The sequence below is a fragment of the Ceratotherium simum genome, chromosome 30 (genome assembly GCF_057802395.1).
Source record: "Ceratotherium simum simum isolate JZ-2026a chromosome 30, ASM5780239v1, whole genome shotgun sequence".
Lineage (NCBI taxonomy): Eukaryota > Metazoa > Chordata > Mammalia > Perissodactyla > Rhinocerotidae > Ceratotherium > Ceratotherium simum.
Window position 1 is genome coordinate 15,200,017 of NC_141929.1, and position 17,967 is coordinate 15,217,983.

Sequence of the window (17,967 nt, forward strand, 5' to 3'; positions counted from 1 at the left end):
TATTTTTTTTATTGATGTTTTAATGGTTTCTAACATTGTGAAATTTTGGGTTGTACATTTTTGTTTGTCCATCACCATATATATGACTCCCTTCACCCCTTGTGCCCACCCCCCACCCCCACTGCCCCTGGTAACCACAGTCCAGTTTTCTCTGTCCATGTGTTGGTTTATATTCCACATATGAGTGAGATCATACAGTGTTTGTCTTTCTCTTTCTGGCTTATTTCACTTAACATAATACGCTCCAGGCCCATCCATGTTGTTGCAAATGGGACGATTTTGTCTTTTTTTTAATGGCTGAGTAGTATTCCATTGTATATATATACCACATTTTCTTAATCCAATCGTCAGTCGAGGGACACTTAGGTTGCTTCCACTTCTTGGCTATGGTGAATAATGCTGCAATGAACATAGGGGTGCATAAGCCTCTTTGGATTGTTGATTTCAGGTGCGTTGGATAGATTCCCAGTAGTGGGATGGCTGGATCATAGGGCATCTCTATTTTTAATTCTTTGAGGAATCTCCATACCGTTTTCCATAGAGGCTGCACCAATTTGCATTCCCACCAGCTGTGTATGAGGGTTCCTGTTTCTCCACATCCTCTCCAACATTTGTTGTTTTTTGTCTTGGTGATTATAGCCATTCTAACAGGCGTGAGGTGGTATCTTAGTGTTGTTTTGATTTGCATTTCCCTGATGATTAGTGATGTTGAGCATCTTTTCATGTGCCTATTGGCCATCTGTATATCTTCCTTGGAGAAGTGTCTGTTCATTTCCTCTGCCCATTTTTTGATCGGGTTGTTTGTTTTTTGTTGTTCAGTTGTGTGAGTTCTTTATATATTATGGAGATCAACCCCTTGTCAGATGTATGTTTTGCAAATATTCTCTCCCAGCTGGTGGGTTGTCTGTTCATCTTGATTCTGGTTTCATTTGTCTTATAAAAGCTCTTTAATCTGATAAAGTCCCACTTGTTTATTTTTTCTTTAGTTTCCCTAGTCTGAGTAGGCATGTCATCCGAAAAGATTCCTTTAAAACCAATGTCAAATAGCGTATTGCCTATATTTTCTTCTATGAGTTTTATAGTTTCAAATCTTCCTTATTTTTTATCACAACTGCATAGTACACCTTTGTGTAGACGTACTATAGTTTATTCAGTGGCTCCCTACGTATGGGCATGTCAGTTATTTCCAATATTACAAATAATACTGCAATAAATAACCTTGTGCACATGGATTTTTGTATTTTTGAAGATGTATCTTCAGGGTAAATTCGTAAATGTTGGGTGGCCAGGTCAAAAGGTAAGTGCCTTGTAATTTTGTTAGATCCTGCCAAATTCCCCCCAAAAGGCTCATATCCTTTTGCATTCCCACCAGCGATTGATGGAGTGCCTGTTTCTTCACAGCCTCGCCAGCAGAAAATTGTCCTAATTTTTGCCATTCAGAGAGGTGGGAAAGAGTATGTCGGGGTTGATTTAATTTGCATGTCTCTATGAGTGTGCTTGGATATCTTTTCATCTGATTAAGGACCATTTTGATCTGTGTGTGAGCATATGAATTGTCTGTTCAAATCTTTTCTCATTTTTCTTTTGAATATTTCATCCTCTGTCCCTCAATTTTTAAGAGTTCTCCACATATTAGGGATTTTAGCCCTTTGTCTGTCTTATGTGTTGCAAATATTTTCTCTCAATTTTTCAGTTGTCTTTTGACTTTGTTTATGGTGGTTTTTGCCATGTCCAATTTGCCAGTATTTCATTTAATTGCCTCTGGATTCTGAGTCATGGTTTGAAATCCTTTCCTTACACTGAGATTAAGAGGAATTCACCTATATTTTTTTTCGCTAGTACTTATACGGTTTCATTTTTTACGTTTGTATTCATGATCCATTTGAGTTTATTCTTCTACATGATGTGAGCTATAAATTTATCTTTTTTGAAATGACTACCCAGCTGCCCCAGCACCATTTATTAAAAAGTCCATCATTACCTCTGAGATCTGAGATACTACTTTGGTCATATACTAAATTTCCATTTGTACTGAGGTCTATTTCTGCCCTTTCTCTTCTATTCCATTGGTCTGTCTATTCATGTGCCAAGGCCACACGGTTCTAATTACAGAGGCTTTACAGTCTATTTTAATGTCTTTTGTTTTGATGTTTCCCTGCTATTCTAGCAGGTTTACTTTCCATATGAACTTTAATATCAACAAACCATGTCCCTCAAAACAGCTCCAAGAAGTAAGCACTCATCAGAAACTTCCTGGAAGATGCCCTCAACGACCAGAACTCTCTGGCCCAACCACCAAAACAGGGTAAGACTTCCTCCCGACACCAGCATTATGCCAACCTATGAGGTCTTTCTCTTCTTGCTGAAGGAGCCCAGCCTGGACCAGAAGTCCCAACACCAGTTCCTAGGGGTCATCTGAGGCCTCCAGTGTACGGTGTACCTCCCAGATGGTACAGCTGGGGTCCCACCAATAACTGCAAGAAACTTTTCTCTTCTAAGGAGCAGGATGTCACAGGCCACCTGTTGTTTCCATGATTTCTATGATCACATCAAGACAAAGATGCCCACCCCACCTGGGAGGACCTCTTGTGCCCCCGAGTCCTTCCACCTATGATTGCCCTTAGACCTACTGAGAAAATACAGTCCATACTATCCCCGAGTAAGAACTTCCTTTTGCCCAAGAGGGCATATGCAGACAACAATCTGTGGTTTGGAGTTTAAAAAAACTGTCTGCCCACTATAAAGACCACTGCCTAAACTGCTTCCTCCTGTAGATTGACCTTCTTAGTTTAGCTCCCACCAGCTCTATAAGTATAAAGGACTTAGAAATTTATTTCATACTGGAAATAAATCCTTTTCTGTGGCTGATTAGCAAGCGTTCCTCAGTTATTCCAGTGTGCACCAGGCTTGGGAACCAGGGGAACATAACAGATGGGACTGGCATCTGGCAGCTCAGGGGCTGCTCCTACTCCCCAGCAGAACAGCTGGACCCTCCACCCCAGGCAGTGAGTAGGGAGGGCTCAGCAAGGCCAGGAGGAGTCCTCCAGCTCAGAGTGGTCAAACCACCAAGTGATGAGTAACTGTCACCACAGCTACCTTTCTGGGCTGCGCGTATTCTGCACTCTCTAGAATAATATCTCCCTTCATCTTCCAGTGGCCCAGTGAGGTAGATTCAGGTCTGATGACTGTTTTATGGGAACAGACAGGTTGAGACAACCAATTATGGCAGACCTGCGTGAACAGAGGCGCCTCACTCCAGCAGCCATGCACAGCTGATTCCAAGGCCCTGGTCTTCCAAGGGCACTGTGAGACGTAGAAAGCACAGCACTCATCCCCACTTTCCATGTTGCATGGCCATAGCCCAAGGTGAAATTACTGAATGCTGGTGTCCTAGAATGGGCTGGAAGGAACTGACTCTGTTGTTTCATTGAGGAGCAACAAACCCAGAGAGGGAAGAGACTTTCTCAAGATCATGCAGCCAGTCACTGTCCGGCTGAGACCAGAGTCTGGGTCTCCTAGGCAGACCGCTTTGCATCCATGGAAATGCATTTGGGCTTTAGAGGCAATGCAACACTGCCCCCTGGAGGAAGGGCTGGAAAACTGCAGGCGTCCCTGTCCGGAGTCCTGGGCATCTTCACTCTGCATGATGGTGGATTTCATGACTCTGTCTCTCCCTGGGGGTGTGTCCTTTCTTACCAGTGTCCCCCTGTGGAATCCCCAGGACCCTGTTGATGAAGTCACATCAGAGGCCCAGTACACACAAAGCAGTTTTTCCTCTCGCTGCGTCCCTGAAATCATTGACTCAAAAAACACATGGAAAGAGATGGCTTTTCATGTAAGAGGCACTGGAATGGATGCAGTGGAAACAGAATATGAGAAGATGCCCCTGTCTGTCCCCATGAAGTTGATGACTTGTTGGGTGTCTCAGACAAAATCTGTGGTGAGCAGAGAGCTGGAGAAGGGGATAGAGGGAGGATGGAACTAAAGAATCGAGGGAGAGACTTGTGGTGGACATCACAGCTGAGCTCAACGTGAAGAGAGAAAGATTTCTGTAATGAAGAAGATGGTAAGAACCCCCCAGGGAAAGAGAGAAGGCAGGGCCAGCGCCTCCCCTCACATTCCCTGGTGCCTGCTCTTCCCCTCAGCTCCTCACTCCCTCCCCACCAAAGTCCTATGGGGTCTCCAACATCCGACTCCTTACAATGCCCCCCTTCCTGGTCACAACTGCCTCTTCTCACAGGTCCTCCCCTCTCTGGCCTTGGCCACATCTCCTGCAGTTCTCACCACTCATCCTACTTCACATACCCAACCCCAACACCAAACCCTCAGATATCTGAGTTCCCATATAGTCCTGTCTACAACCTGCACATTTCAGAAATCAATAAGCTAAAACTAGTGCTTGTGTACCTGCTGCAGAGGATCCAGAAAATTCCAAACCAACCTCTGCCTGAAGAAAGAGAAATGATCTCAGGGGAAGAGTAAGGGTGCAAAGAAGTGATGGAGAAAGAAACTTCTGCTAGTTCTGGGCCAGTGTGCAAGAGGAGCCCAGGAAGGAGGGAGCTGGTGGATGACTGACATCAGATTAGGATAAGTGGATAGGTGAGAGGAAGGCAGGAGCAAAGGCTGGGAGGCAGGAAGGCTCTGGATGGGTCTGCAGGACAGTGCATGACCAGTCTCATCCTGCTAGGAGAGCCACATGGGCTCCCATGTAAAGCTGAGAGGCTGAGGGTCAGTCTTATCATTGCAGGGCCCTGAGGAATATTTCCCCAAAGGCAATGAGGAGCCACTCAAGACTGGGTGCAGTCAATGGAGGAGACAGGACTGACACGTAGGAAACAAATGAGAACAACCTGGTACCACAGGATGTACCACAGTCACCAAGTGCCCCAGGAAATCAGAGGAGGAAGAGGGAATCAGTGTGAACAGCTGTACAAGAGAGGACCTGGAACTTGTTTCCAATTGAGCACCAAAACCCTGGAAGGGGCAAGTGGGCAGAAGGGACTAGTCTGACCAGATAGGAAAATACAGTGTTACTCTGGTGAAAACAAGAATTCCACAAGGGCGGAGAGAAGGAATAAGCTGGCAAGTCTAAGGCAGTCATCCTATTCCAGAGTAATCGCTGGGTAAGTGGGATGGGATACTGATTTCTTGGTAGCCATCCCTTCTGGCCATCTGCAGCAGAAATTTCCCTGAAGGAGTAAGGAAGGAATGCTGTCTTAGAGACGGTTATATGTTCTGCCCATCCATCCACGCGCCCTCCATTCTTGTAAACAAAATTTGAAACCCTGCTCAAAGGGAATGGCGCTACTCTCCTGCTCTTCGAGATGAGATGCCCCTATGTAATGACGAAGCAAAATTATTTAAAAGAGAAGAGAAAACAAAAACGCAGGGTTTAATAAATGAATAAGCTGCCAAGTCCAGAGTAACCATAGTTTCTTTCCTCCCTTTTCCTACTGAATTCACATCCAAGAGTCTTCTGCAATCTTCTCTCCCTTCTCTGACCTCATCCCCAGCCCTCATCACCCCACCCCACCAGGGCCTGGAGATTTCACGCCCCAAACTCCTTTGAGCCCCTGGCTCCTCCTCATCCAGCCCCCACCGCTGCTCCCCAGGGCCCTACCCACCCTTGCTCAGGGGCGCCCCCTGGCGCCCACCCGCAGTCGGTGTCGCCCCCTTCAGCCTCCGTCCACCCGGACACGCGCCGTTTGTGTGCAACGCGAGCCTGAGCTCCTCTCCTGCGCGCTCAAGCCACGGCGGCCGTCGGGACTGACGCCCTCAGCGCGGAGGGCCACGTGCACCGGCCTCCGTACGCTTCCGTCCTCGGCACCCCTACCCGTACGCCGAAGCCTGGCGCGCGCTGCCGGCGTCCCCGAGCGCACCCGCCGCGCCCTCGCGATGGTCGGCCACGCCCACTCCAGCCCACCCTTCCGAAGCCCACCGGGCAGCGCCCTCCCTGGCCCCGGGGGCCGCGGGCAGGAGGCTGTACCGCGCCCCCCTCCTCCCCGGGGACCCGCGGCGCTCGATCCGGGTCCGCACGGGCTGCGCTCCGTGCAGGCTGGGGCTGCGGGGGCACGTTCCCTCTGCCGAGACCGCTCCTCTCCCGGAAGAGCGACCCTCCTTCCCCACGTATCCCCAAATGTCCCCACGTTTCCGCACGGGCCTGCGGCCTCGGGCCCGCGGGAGGCCGAGAACCCGCCGCGTCTCCACCGGGAGAGAGCGACGCTGCGGAGACGGCTCTGCCAGCGGAAGGGGCTGCAGGTACTTTCCCTTGAGTGATAACGAAGGCGTGCTTTCCAGTGGCCCTCTTAGCGCAGTGGGCAGCGCGTCAGTCTCATAATCTGAAGGTCCTGAGTTCGAGCCTCAGAGAGGGCACGGATGTTTTGCTGTGGTGTTTAAAGGAAATAAACCTTCGACTGCGCCACTTAGAGGGATGCCCCCCCCCAAAGGGGATGGATGTCCCCAGCAGGTTGCTGCCAGAGGGCTGTGTCAGTAAATGCTTAGGTTCACACACAGATCGTTCAACTTCCTTCGTAGCAAAAGAAACACAAGCCGCATCCACAAGGAATGACCGCTATCCCCTCTCCCAAGGATAAAAACCCTAAGTGGGAGGGGCCGGCCCGGTGGCGCAAGCGGTTAAGTGCGCACGCTCCGCTGCAGCGGCCCGGGGTTCGCCGGTTCGGATCCCGGGCGCGCACCAATGCACCACTTGTCAAGCCATGCTGTGGTGGCGTCCCATATAAAGTAGAGGAAGATGGGCATGGATGTTAGCCCAGGGCCAGTCTTCCTCAGCGGAAAAAAAAAAAAAAAAAGAGGAGGATTGACAGATGTTAGGTCAGGGCAGATCTTCCTCACACACAAAAAAAAACCCTAAGTGGGAAAACACGCAGTGTTGGCGCGACTGCGGGGAAATGGGCACAGCTTTGCCGAGCGGTTCAGTTCCTTTTGCAACATCTGTGAAAATCAGTCTCCCAGACCACTTCCGATCTTCTCAAGGCCATGTCTCCACGTTCTTTTCCGGCTGTCTCCGGAGACCCTGTATCTTCGCTCTTTTCCAGGCCCGGCTTTCAAGAGCCAGGAAGACCTAGGCAGGCAGGGCTGGTCCCCACGTGGCCCAGGAGAGCAAGGTGGGGCGTGGCACTGATGACCCAGGAATGGCCAAGCTCTAACCATAGCTTTAACTGAATCCTTCAGTTTTTGATTATTCGGTTTACAATAGCTTCCAATTACTTTGTGATTTAGTCTTTTAGTTATTTAAAAGTGGATTTCTTAATTTCCAAAATCGGGAAATTTCTAGTTTTCTTTTTATTATTCATTTCTAATTTAACTGCATTGTGGTCATAGAATATATTCTGTCAGAGGTAAATCTCTGAAATTTATGGCTCAGGATATGGTCAAGTTTTGTAAATGGTTTGTGTATGTGGAAAAAAGATATGTATTCTGTAATAGTTGTATGCATTGTACTGTTTTCTAATCATGTTATTCAAATCTTCTGTATTCTTTTTTTAACCTTCTATAGTCTTATTAATTTTTTGTCTGTTTGAACTCTTGGTTACTGAGAGAGATAGATTTGTCTATTTTTATCAATTTTTCTTTATATATTTTGAGGCTATGGTAAGAAATGCATAAAACATAGAATTCTTCTATCTTCCTGGTGAATTGAACCTGAATTGAACACTTATGAAGAGTTCCCCTTTATTGCAAATGTTGTTTTTTATTTTAGAGTATTATGTGGTTTAGTGTTAATATAATATCATCAGTTTGCTTTCATTTAGTTTGCACATGAAATATCTTTTTCTATTCTTTATTTTCATACTTTCTGTATCCTTATGTTTTAATGTCTCTTTTAAACACATCTACTTGAGATTTCTTTAATCCAGTTAGATAATCTCTATAGATTAATAGGAAAATTTAATGTAATTACTGACATAATATACATTTAATTTAATTTTATTTCCATTTAATATATTTGCCAATTTACATTTAATATAATTACTGATTTACATTTAATATAATTTACATTTAATATTTTTTATATTTAATATAATTTAAATTTAATTTTAATTCACTTTTAACTTAATATAATTTAAATTTTAATTTTTTATACTTAATTTTTACATTTAATATAATTTAATGTAAATTTACATTTAATATAATTTAATTTTTTACATTTAATACAGTTTACATTTAATATAATTAAGTTTACATTTAATATAATTATTGATATATTTGGATTTAAATCTACCATTTAAACCCTACCATTAAATAGGGTTTTTCTTTTTGTTCTGCTTGATGTTGCTTTGCTTTCCTTTCTTCTCTTCTTTTGGGTTGCTTTATTATTATTGTATAATATTATTTATATTAATAATAGATTAATATCAAATTAAACAATATAATTGTTTAATTAATAATGAGTTAATAATGAAATTATATTAATTATAAATACAAATAATAAATTAATATTATATATCATTACAGTCTATTATTCCAGTATTTTGCCTCTATTAATTTGGAAGCTGTACCCTGATTTAGTATTCTTTTAGTAATTAACCTTGAAATTACGATGCTATTCCTTGACTTATCAAGGCTACTATTCATTTTACCTTCTTTCCCGGAAATTAGAATTCTTTTACTTTACCACTCCCAATTATTACGCTCTCAACTTATGTGCCTTTGTTTTCAGTTCTCTTGGACATATACCCAGGAGGGGAATTGCTGGGTCATATGATAACTCTATGTTTAGCATTTTGAAGAGCTACCAAACTGATTTTCAAAGCAACTGCAGCATTTACAATCCCACCAGCAATGTATGGGGGTCCCAATTTCCTTACATCCTCACTGACACTTGTTAGTGTCTGTCCTTTTTAGTCTAGCCATCCTGGCAGGTGTGAAGTGACATCTCACTGTGGGTTTGGTTTGCATGTCCCTAATGATGGTGAGCATCCTTTCTTGTACTTATTGGCCATTTGTATGCCTTCTTTGGAGAAATGTCTATTTAAATCCTTTGCCCTTTTAAAAATTGGTTTACTTGTCTTTTTATTGTTGAGTTGTAAGAATTCTTTATATATTTTGGATATAAGTCCCCTACCAGAAATATGATTTGCAAATGTTTTCTCCCATTCCGTGGGTTGTCTGTTCACTTTCTTGATGGTCTCCTTTGAGGTACTCATTTTTAATTTCGATGAACTTTATTTTTGAAGAAAAGAACATTTCAGATAGAGTGGGAGCTCCCTTTTCATCCCTTTATGATCCAATTTCTCTACCTCCCTCCCCAGAGATTACTACTATTCTGAATTTGATCTTTATAATTCCCTAGCTTTTTTCTTTTTTAATTGTGTAAAATACACATAACATAAAATTTACCATCTTAACCATTTTGAAGTGCACAGTTCAGAGGCATTAAGTGCATCCACGTTGTCGTGCAACCATCACCACCATCCATCCGCAGAACTTTTTTCATCTTGCAAAACGGAAACTCTGTACCCATTAAACACTAAGCTGCCATTTCCCCCTCCCCTTGGACCCTTGTAACCACCACTCCACTGTCTGTCTCTATGAATGACCTCCCTAAGTACCTCTTATGAGTGGAATCATACAATATTTGTCCTTTTGTGATTGGCTTATTTCACTTAGCCTCATGTCTTCAAGGTTCATTCATATTGTAGCGTGTGTCAGAATTTCCTTTGTTTTAAAAGCTGAATAATATCCCATTATTTATATAAAATCACATTTTGTTTATCCATTCATCCATCAATAGACACTCATTATAAATTTTGGAGTCTATTTGTAACTAACGAAGTAGAATAGATCTACTGTTGGCTTCTACCCTCTGCATCATATTTTTAAATGGACGCTAATTACTTATATTATCTAGAGGCACACTGGCTACAGCGGGGGTCAGCAGACCAAATCTGGCCCGCTGCGTCTTTAGAAATAAAATTTTATTGGAACACAGTCACATGCATTCATTCATGTATCGTCTATGGGTGCTTTCATGCTACAATAGTCACGTTGAGCAGTTGGGACAAAAACCATACGGCAAAGCCTGAAATGTTTACTACCTGGCCCTTTAGGTAAAAGTTTGCTGTTTCCAGGACTGTAGGAACAAATAGACTCCAAAATGTGTAACAGCTCAAAGACAAGTTTATTTCTCTTCCACACAACTGTCCAGCGTGGGCACCTCTTCTCCACGTTTGCTTCGTGGACACAGGATGCTTCCACCTCGTGGTTCTGCAGTCCACCAGGGCCTCCACATCATCTGCCTTGAGCTGGTAGAAGGGGACAGAGAACCTGGAGGGGACACCCCTACTCCTTTAGCCTTGGCCCAGAAATGAGACACATTCTTCACTCGTGATTCATCGGCAAGACCTAGGTGTTCCTGGGCCGGCCGGTGACGTAGCAGTTAAGGTCACACGCTCTGCTTCCGTGGCCCGGGTTCACCAGTTGGGGTCCTGGGTGCGGACCTAGGTACCGCTCATCAAGCCATGCTGAGACGGTGTCCCACATAGAGCAACTAGAAGGATGTACAACTATGACATACAACTATCTACTGGGGCTTTGGGGAGAAAAAGGGAAAAAGGAGGAAGTTTGGCAACAGATGTTAGCTCAGGGATAATCTTCCTCAAAAAAAAAAAAAGAACTAGGTATTCCTGACAGTATCTCGATGCAAAGGATGGCACTGTTGGTCCTTGGCTTTGCAGCCTCCTCCCGGTGACAGCTCTAACAGCTAGCTATCTTGGCCATGCCAACACCAAGCAAAGAGGCGGGACAGGAGAGGATTAGAAAGCATGCATACATGGCTTGACTTTGGGAGCTGGGGTTTTTTCAGCCTAGAGAAGACCAGACAAAATATTACATCATCACATCCTCAAATATGAGGAACCTGCCCTGAAGCAGAGATAAGCAGCTTTTGACTGGTAGCAAATGCCAGAGTTAGGATCAGGGCCTTGAAAGACTCAGATAAAGCCAGGTATCATGAACTAGGAAGCTAAAAGGAGAGAGAGTCTGTCCTCGGGGTACGGTTAGACCAGCTCACAGAGTCTTAACCTGGGTCAAGAGTTGAGCGTCGTTGGTCTACCAAGCCAGACAACGATCTGAAAGTTTATACATGTACATACATTTCTTTGTGAGCTTTCTGAAGATTCCAAGAATTCCCTGACCCCAAAAAAAGTTACAAACAAAACGAAGTCTGGTCTGAAATTCCTCCCCCGCCCTGGAACTTGCTGAATGGGGGCAGCCACAATCCATCACGAATTTGTTATTTGAAAGAACTGACCACATATGGAGGCGATTTCGGTTTTTGCTTTTCTATTTTATTAATATAAAGGCAAGTTTCTCCACCAAAACCCATAAATCAGTGGAGAAAAATAACAAGGGAAAAATCCCTCAGCTATACAATAAAAACCTGGGAGGGCAGGCTAGGTATGTGTGTTGGGGGAGGGGAACCGACAGATGACCGGCCATCAAGGGTAAGGTGGAGGTGTGGGAGGTGCCGACCTTGCCCAGCACCCCGAGGTCATCCTCTCAGCACGCTGGCCTCCTTTGGGTCTTCACCAGCAGGCCCGTGGCACGCAACCGTCAATACAAGAGCTGGTAAACCGTGGCACTGTTCTTGGAGCCCGTGACCAGATACTGGTTGTCGGAGGACACATCACAGCACAGGATTTCTGTAGACTCCTCTACCTAGGGGGAAAGAGGGGGCAAAAGAGGGATCACATGCAGGGGCCAGGCTTGAGCCAGAGGTGAAGGCTTCACTTAGGGCTGTTTCAAGGCTCAGTGTAGACCTGAGGCTCAGTCTGGAGACAGGGCCAGGTATCAGGGCTCAAGGTGGAATCCATGAGTTCACGAGACCCTAGGTCCTCATTCCCCCCGATCTATTAAATGGCCCTGGATGCCACCTCAGAGGTACTTTCCAGCACTATCTCTGGGACCTGACAACTGGGATCTGGAGCTATAAGCTCTGAGTGCCTGGGTTTACGCACCCCTCCTACCAGTACCTGAAACAACCTTTGTAGAGAAGGTGCAGCCAAGCAGTGGATGGACTCGTCCATTGTGGTCACAAAATAGCTCCCTGGCGAAGGAAAGACAGATGGAGAGGCCAGAGACCGGGCCTGCGTTCTAGTCCCAGCTCTGTTCCAGACTAGACTAGGGAAAGGGCAACTCTATGCCTCAGTTTCCCGTCTATAAAAATCAGAGGCATGACCAAACCATTCCCTCATCCGCCCCCACCCTCCTGCCACACACAGGATCATGTATCACTGAACACCAGGACAATCAGATGGGGCTTCGTGCCTCCTCCATCTGCTGGCGTCTTCAGGCTGTCATTCTGTGTGGGAAGCTATCATTACAGAGAGAGCCAGAAAAGGAGAGCGAGTGAGTGGAGAAAGAAGATGGGAAAGGGGACCAGGCCAGCAGAGGGAGAAACACTGGTGGGGGGAAGGAGGCTGACACAGAGGCGAGAGCAGCGCGAAAGTGGACGCCTGGGTCTCCCAGGGTTGGGGCTGGAGAGGGAGGAATGAAGAGTCTGAAATCAGGCTGGGCCCAGACTCTACAGGTGAGTGGACGCCCTGTAGTGTGACAGGACACCCCCAGGTGTCACCTGGCTCCTCACCACAGGAGGCAAACTTGAGGTTGTGGTGGTGGATGTATTTATGTATGACAGCCTTAAACTTCTCCCTCCGGTGCGAGTGTAGGATTATGATGTCACTCGTTCTCAAGCCCACTAACATCCATTCCTCGCTGGGGTCATGGGTGATGCTGAGGATCTGTTTGGAAGGAGGTTTGGAGTCAGCGCTCCAAGCTGCCAACGCCATCATTCGTGCCCACCTCTTCAAACTCAGACCCCGCCCCTGCGGGCACCCACAACTCCCAGTCCCTGCGGACTGCACTCAGTCCAGCGGGGGCCGACCAGGCACCTCATGCTGCAAATCGTGTTGCTGCAGCCTCTGGTAGCTCCTGAGGTCCCAGGAATACAGGCTGGTGTCTTCACCTCCCGTCCAGAACTTATTGCCGACGATGTCCACACATCGGGATCCGTATTCAGGGACTTCGTGCTTCCTGGTGGGAAAACAACTCAAAAGGTCGTGCACTGGTGGGATGCCTGGAAGTTTCAGGCCCAGGAAACCCCTAGGAGGACCCCAGATATATTCTCCACACCAACTCACCTAGTCCTACTGCACAGAGGGGAAAGTGGGGTCCAGAAGGTGACACCTGATTTCCCAAAGGCCTCACCATCAAGCCCTCCCCCAGGTCTTACCTGATCAAGATTTGGTTCTGCAAATCCCAAATCTCAACAAATCCTTTGAAACAAGCCAAGCAGATCTGGGCATTGGAGGAGATGGCCAGGGAATAGCACATGGGGCCTGTGGAGGCCAGCTGTGCCCGGATGCGGGGTGTAGGTGCCAGATCCCATAGAGTAAGGGTCCGGGACAGACCCCCAGTGATCAGGCTCTGCTCATCAGGGAACAGCTTGCAGGTGAGGACACAGTTCTGATGGTCCTGTAGGAACGGTTTGCACTCTCGTGTCACCTCCTCGAAGCAGGGCTCTGAGTCTCATGACAGAGGTCATGTCTGGGTCCCCAAGCCCTTCCTGAACACCCCTCACCTGAAAGTTCAGCTGGGCCCGAGGGGCCTTGTCCCAGGCATGCAGAGCACTCTCATCCCACACCTTGATGTAGCCGTGGCCACACGTGTACACGTGGTGAGTTGAGCCACTGATGGCAACAGCATAGACTTTCTTTCCGTGGCGGAGTTTGCCAACCTTCCAGGACTCACGTGGGGTCCTCTGCCTGACCACCACTTCATCTGGAACAGGAGGCTGGGGAGAGGAGAAGGTGGGTGGCCATGAAAGGGCCATAGCCCTGGCTTACCATCATCCACAGGGGACAGCCTGCCCCTGTCCTCTGACTAAATTCGTAACCATTCACCCAACAGCTCCTCTCTGACCCCGAGGCAGAACTGTGCCTCATCTGGGGTCCCCAGACCACTGACATCCTTCTGCACTAACCCAGATGGTGCCCAGGTTTCCCTCCTTGATAAACAGAGCCATGTTTTGAGATAATTCTGAGCTCCAGCAATGGGAGCAGAGCCTGCTTCAGAATCCTCTAGAAGAAGTGACATTGTGAGCTGAAGGCCCTGCATATTGGTGGTGGGAGAAGGAGGGCAGCCTAGTTCAAAAGCAGCAGGGAGGCACAGGACACCCACCACTTACGAGAGAGAGAATGACAGTGTGAACACATTGCATGCCCTCACCTTCTTCCTACTAGTTTCTTGTTTGGGGAGGTAACAGGGAAGGGAAAGATCCCAAGTTTAAAAATAATACGACACTTACAATTGCTCTGAGGAATGACGAGACTTCTTCACTGGGAGGAGGCGAAGGGCAAGGCTGGCCTGCAGGGAAATATCAATGCCCACCCGCTCACAGAGAGGGCGTCTGGCAGCAACAGAATCCCGGGATTCAGGGAGAAGGCTGCTCTCCGGACACCAGGGCCTCATTCCTAGTCCCCCATCTGAGGCCCAGCCTTGGGCTACCACCCTCCCTGCCACACCGTCCCAGCTGGGACTTACCAAACTCGGATCCTGGTAGGAAGCTATGACAAACGGAGAGGAAACAGCATGAAATGGAGAGCTCCATGCCAGAACCCCCCGCTGAGGACAGTGCCCCGCCCTCCACCAGCCTGGTTCAAGTGAGACTGACCTGGGGCTGAACTCGGCTTCTTCTCCTGGCTCCGCCTCACAGAGCCAACTGGCCTGGAGCTCAGACCTGTCCAGGGCCTGGAGGGCCCACTCCTGCGGAGTCATGGGGCTCATCTCCTGATAAACCAGGCTGTGCTGCGTCAGGGGCCCTGGGGACTGCTGGGGCGTTCCATACACCCCGTCCAGTTCAGAGTGTGCTGGATGCTCATGCTGGGAGGCAATGCCGGAGCTTTCTGGCACATTCCTCCTCTCCTCTGGTTCATCATAAATTCTGAGTATACTGAACGAGGCCTCTTCCTTCTCTTCGCTCATGTTCTGAGATCGATGATGTGCCTGAGCCCCCTGGTTCTAGGGCTTGAGAAACGAGCCCGTCAAACAGATCCTCGGGTCCCAATTCGTCCTGATCCCCTGTAGCAAGAAAGAGAACAGGTGCAGATATGCAGGTGCGCTGTGGAGTCTATCTAGAAGAGTCCGGGAACACCTCTCTTGGTGTGGGGATTCAAAAGACTGGTTGCTGACTAACTTTTTATACTCAACGTTGGCAGCGACAGTGTTAAGGTCAGAAGTTTCACACAGACATTTTGAGATGTCAGTACCAGGCATTATATTTTTCCTTCTAGACACATGGACTGCATTTCCGGTCCTATAAATCAAACTCACCCTTCAGTCTGGCCGGACACTTTTCAAATGAGGGCTCAGCCCCCAGGTAAATGAAACAGGAGGCAACAGGAAACTCCACACACATCATGGGGTCTCCCGCCCCCTTGAGGGGACAGCGAGGAAGAACTCGAAGAGGTCATGTGAACGTGATGTTCCATGTGGATGGGGCAAGGTTGCACAATGAAGAGGTTGGCCGGCAGTGATATTAATCTTTCCTACCCTATGGGGGAATTCTGAGAACCTAATGGAATCACACATGTAGAATACTCAGAATTATAAAAGGCTAGTGGCAAACAGTCAATAAATGAAAGAGAGTGTGTTTATTTGTGGACCGTGCCAGGGACCAGAGCTTTGAGGATTTAAGGCAGACCAGGTGCCTTTCTTCAGGAAGCCCAAGAGTAAGCCCTAGAAAGGCCCTGGGGAGACCCCGTGTTCCATTACAGAGCACATCAGAAGCCTTGGGGACAAAATGACAGGCAGCGCTGGGGAGGGGGTCTTCCAATTGCAAGCAATGCCTGGATGACCAGGCCCAATCCTCAACTCTCAGACACGCCCTCTCCCCAAATGCTCCAACAGACACCCCGGAAACCCAGGCTGCCGCCCTTGGAAAGATGCAGGGGGCAGCTGCATCGCCAGACTCCACTCTTATCCACACTTTCTGAGCTCTCACTGTGTGTGGCCCTGAACCAAACACTTTACAGAGCTGATCCCATTTCATCCTCACAACTGTGTGGGCCACATTTTGCAGGTTTTTAAAAACTGAAGCTCAGAACAGGTGAGCCAATAGCTAGGAAGCACAGAGAGGAGGTTCAAATCCTGCCCTATACAGCTCTAAACAGTCTCCTTTCGTACCTCCCCATCAGAGGAAGGCAGGCAATAGTCACCATAATTACAAATGCAGTTACCCTCTGACCTAGCATTTCCACTTTTAGGAATTTATCCTAAAAGTGCTCTTGAATATGTGCAAAATAACATATGTATAAGCTGAAGCATTACAGCATTGTTTGTGACAGCAGATCATTGGACAAAACCCAATGGCCATAGGAGGGGACTGGTGAAATAAGTTACAGTATATGCATAAAGTGGAATACTATACAACCATTAAAAATAACAGGACACTTATGCATGGATATGGAAAATTCCAAAGTGTGTTAATGGGGGGTGGGGTGGATTCAAGGTTTAGAACACTGTGCCTAATATGCAGCTTTCGTGTAAAAGGATGGAAATTAGAACCTATCTTTGCATGTGTTTGTATGCACATAAGAAATTAGGCAGAGTGGCTGCCTTTGGAAATGGAAATCGGCAAATAAGAAGGAAGAAGGGGAAGGAGATTTGTCATTGCAGAACTTGGGATAGTTTTTGCATATTTGTGGCTATTTGAACCTAAATTAAAAGTTGTCGGACCTTGAGCCTTTTTCTCAACCAAGTCCTTTCTTTCTCATCTTCCCCCAGATGATAATTTGGGGTCCTCGTGATTCTTAGTTACTTGTTTAAGTAATTTAACAAATTCGCCCTGACGCGCATCGGGCTCCTTTCACTGGGACCCCAGGGCTGGCTTGGTCCCGGTGATGGTGAAAGCCCGGAGCACACACATTCCCAGCCTAGGGTGATGAAGATGGGCGAGGAGGGGTGGGCAAGCTGCCCGGCCCCCGCTGGGGGTTAGGTAAAGCGTAAAGGCAGTGAGGCCATTTAACCAGGATTTCACCCTAAGAGTAAGACAAGGCTTTCTAGAAAGAAGAGAAGGAAGGGTCAAGATCACTCATCCCCCCTGGGGTCTATCAGAGCTGGGAATACAGAGACCCCTCCCCTCACCAGGCAACTCTTTCCGAAGATTCAACACAAATGCTAGTACTAGGGGTTCACCCTGCTGGCAAGATAGGCACTCACCAATCCCCCATGGCATGAAACTCACCTCTGAAGGCAGGAGATGGGAAGTCAGCAGACCTGAGACTCAGCTAGCACTGAGAACCCCCTGCCCCAGCCCTGGACCCTCCCTTCCACACCCAGGCACTGCCCCCTCCCTGGAAGTGCTGCTATTTTTAAACTTGAGCCTAATTGATAATCAAGCCCTGGGTCAGAACCTGGGTCAGGTGTCCAGGCCCTGAATGGCTCATCAACCACCGGGCAGGCGTGGCCACAACCCACAACCTACCTCGGAGCCACTGTTGGGCTGCCATTTCTGATTCACCCTTGTGTCCTTGGATGAGGGATAAGACGGCGGTCTGCCAAGTAAATTCAGGGCAGGAGGCAAGAAGGAGTGAGAAATTTTTAGGAGGATAAGTCCTGGATTGGGTTTGGGCTGCCCCACAAGAGCCAGTGTTTGCACAAAGATGGAGAGTTGGGTTGAGCTGTACCCAGAGCTGTTTCACTTTCGCATCTCCAGGTGGATCCTCTTTGCTCCTGAAGCCTGGCTTTGGGCTGATGCCAATATGGTGATCATGGGAAGGAGGAGGGGCCCCTTTTCCTTTTCTTCCCCCTGTTCTGGTTTCAACAAGCCCAGCTCTGTGATCTTTCATCTTTCACGAGTGTCTCTGAAAGTGAAGACTAAGGAAGCCTCTCTTTTCTGCGCTGTCTCATCCAGTGGTTCTTAAATTTTGGCACTCATCAGAATCCCCC

General features: G+C 47.4%; 1 protein-coding gene and 1 non-coding gene across 3 annotated transcripts; one reads left to right on the forward strand and one right to left on the reverse strand.

The window, feature by feature from the left end:
- The first annotated feature begins 6,299 nt into the window (after positions 1-6,299).
- TRNAM-CAU (transfer RNA methionine (anticodon CAU)) lies at positions 6,300-6,372 on the forward strand. Its single transcript has one exon. It is a non-coding gene; the product is annotated as a tRNA-Met (tRNA).
- A 4,921-nt stretch (positions 6,373-11,293) lies between these two features.
- TLE7 (TLE family member 7) lies at positions 11,294-17,328 on the reverse strand. 2 transcript variants are annotated; one of them, XM_087419991.1, is made up of 10 exons: positions 17,264-17,328; positions 14,693-15,099; positions 14,563-14,585; positions 14,327-14,385; positions 13,601-13,813; positions 13,253-13,494; positions 12,912-13,053; positions 12,608-12,761; positions 11,994-12,067; positions 11,294-11,679 (listed from the first exon to the last, which is right to left on the reverse strand). In XM_087419991.1, the coding sequence occupies exons 2-10, from the start codon at positions 15,001-15,003 to the stop codon at positions 11,575-11,577; spliced, it is 1,323 nt and encodes a 440-aa protein (XP_087276117.1). In that variant the 5' UTR covers positions 15,004-15,099; positions 17,264-17,328; the 3' UTR covers positions 11,294-11,574. The 2 variants fall into 2 exon arrangements, with proteins under 2 accessions (XP_087276117.1, XP_087276116.1); XM_087419990.1 differs by having other exon boundaries at positions 12,596-12,761.
- Positions 17,329-17,967: the final 639 nt, after the last annotated feature.

Bases quoted from the DNA above. Each gene is read 5' to 3' on its own strand.
- TLE7 (XM_087419990.1), bottom strand. From the start codon at position 15,003: ATGAGCGAAGAGAAGGAAGAGGCCTCGTTCAGTATACTCAGAATTTAT. The intron at 13,495-13,600 runs GTGAGGGGTGTT...CCGTTCCTACAG, and splicing joins GGGCCCAGCTGAACTTTCAG to GACCATCAGAACTGTGTCCT. The intron at 12,762-12,911 runs GTGCCTGGTCGG...CCTTCCAAACAG, and splicing joins AACACGATTTGCAGCATGAG to ATCCTCAGCATCACCCATGA.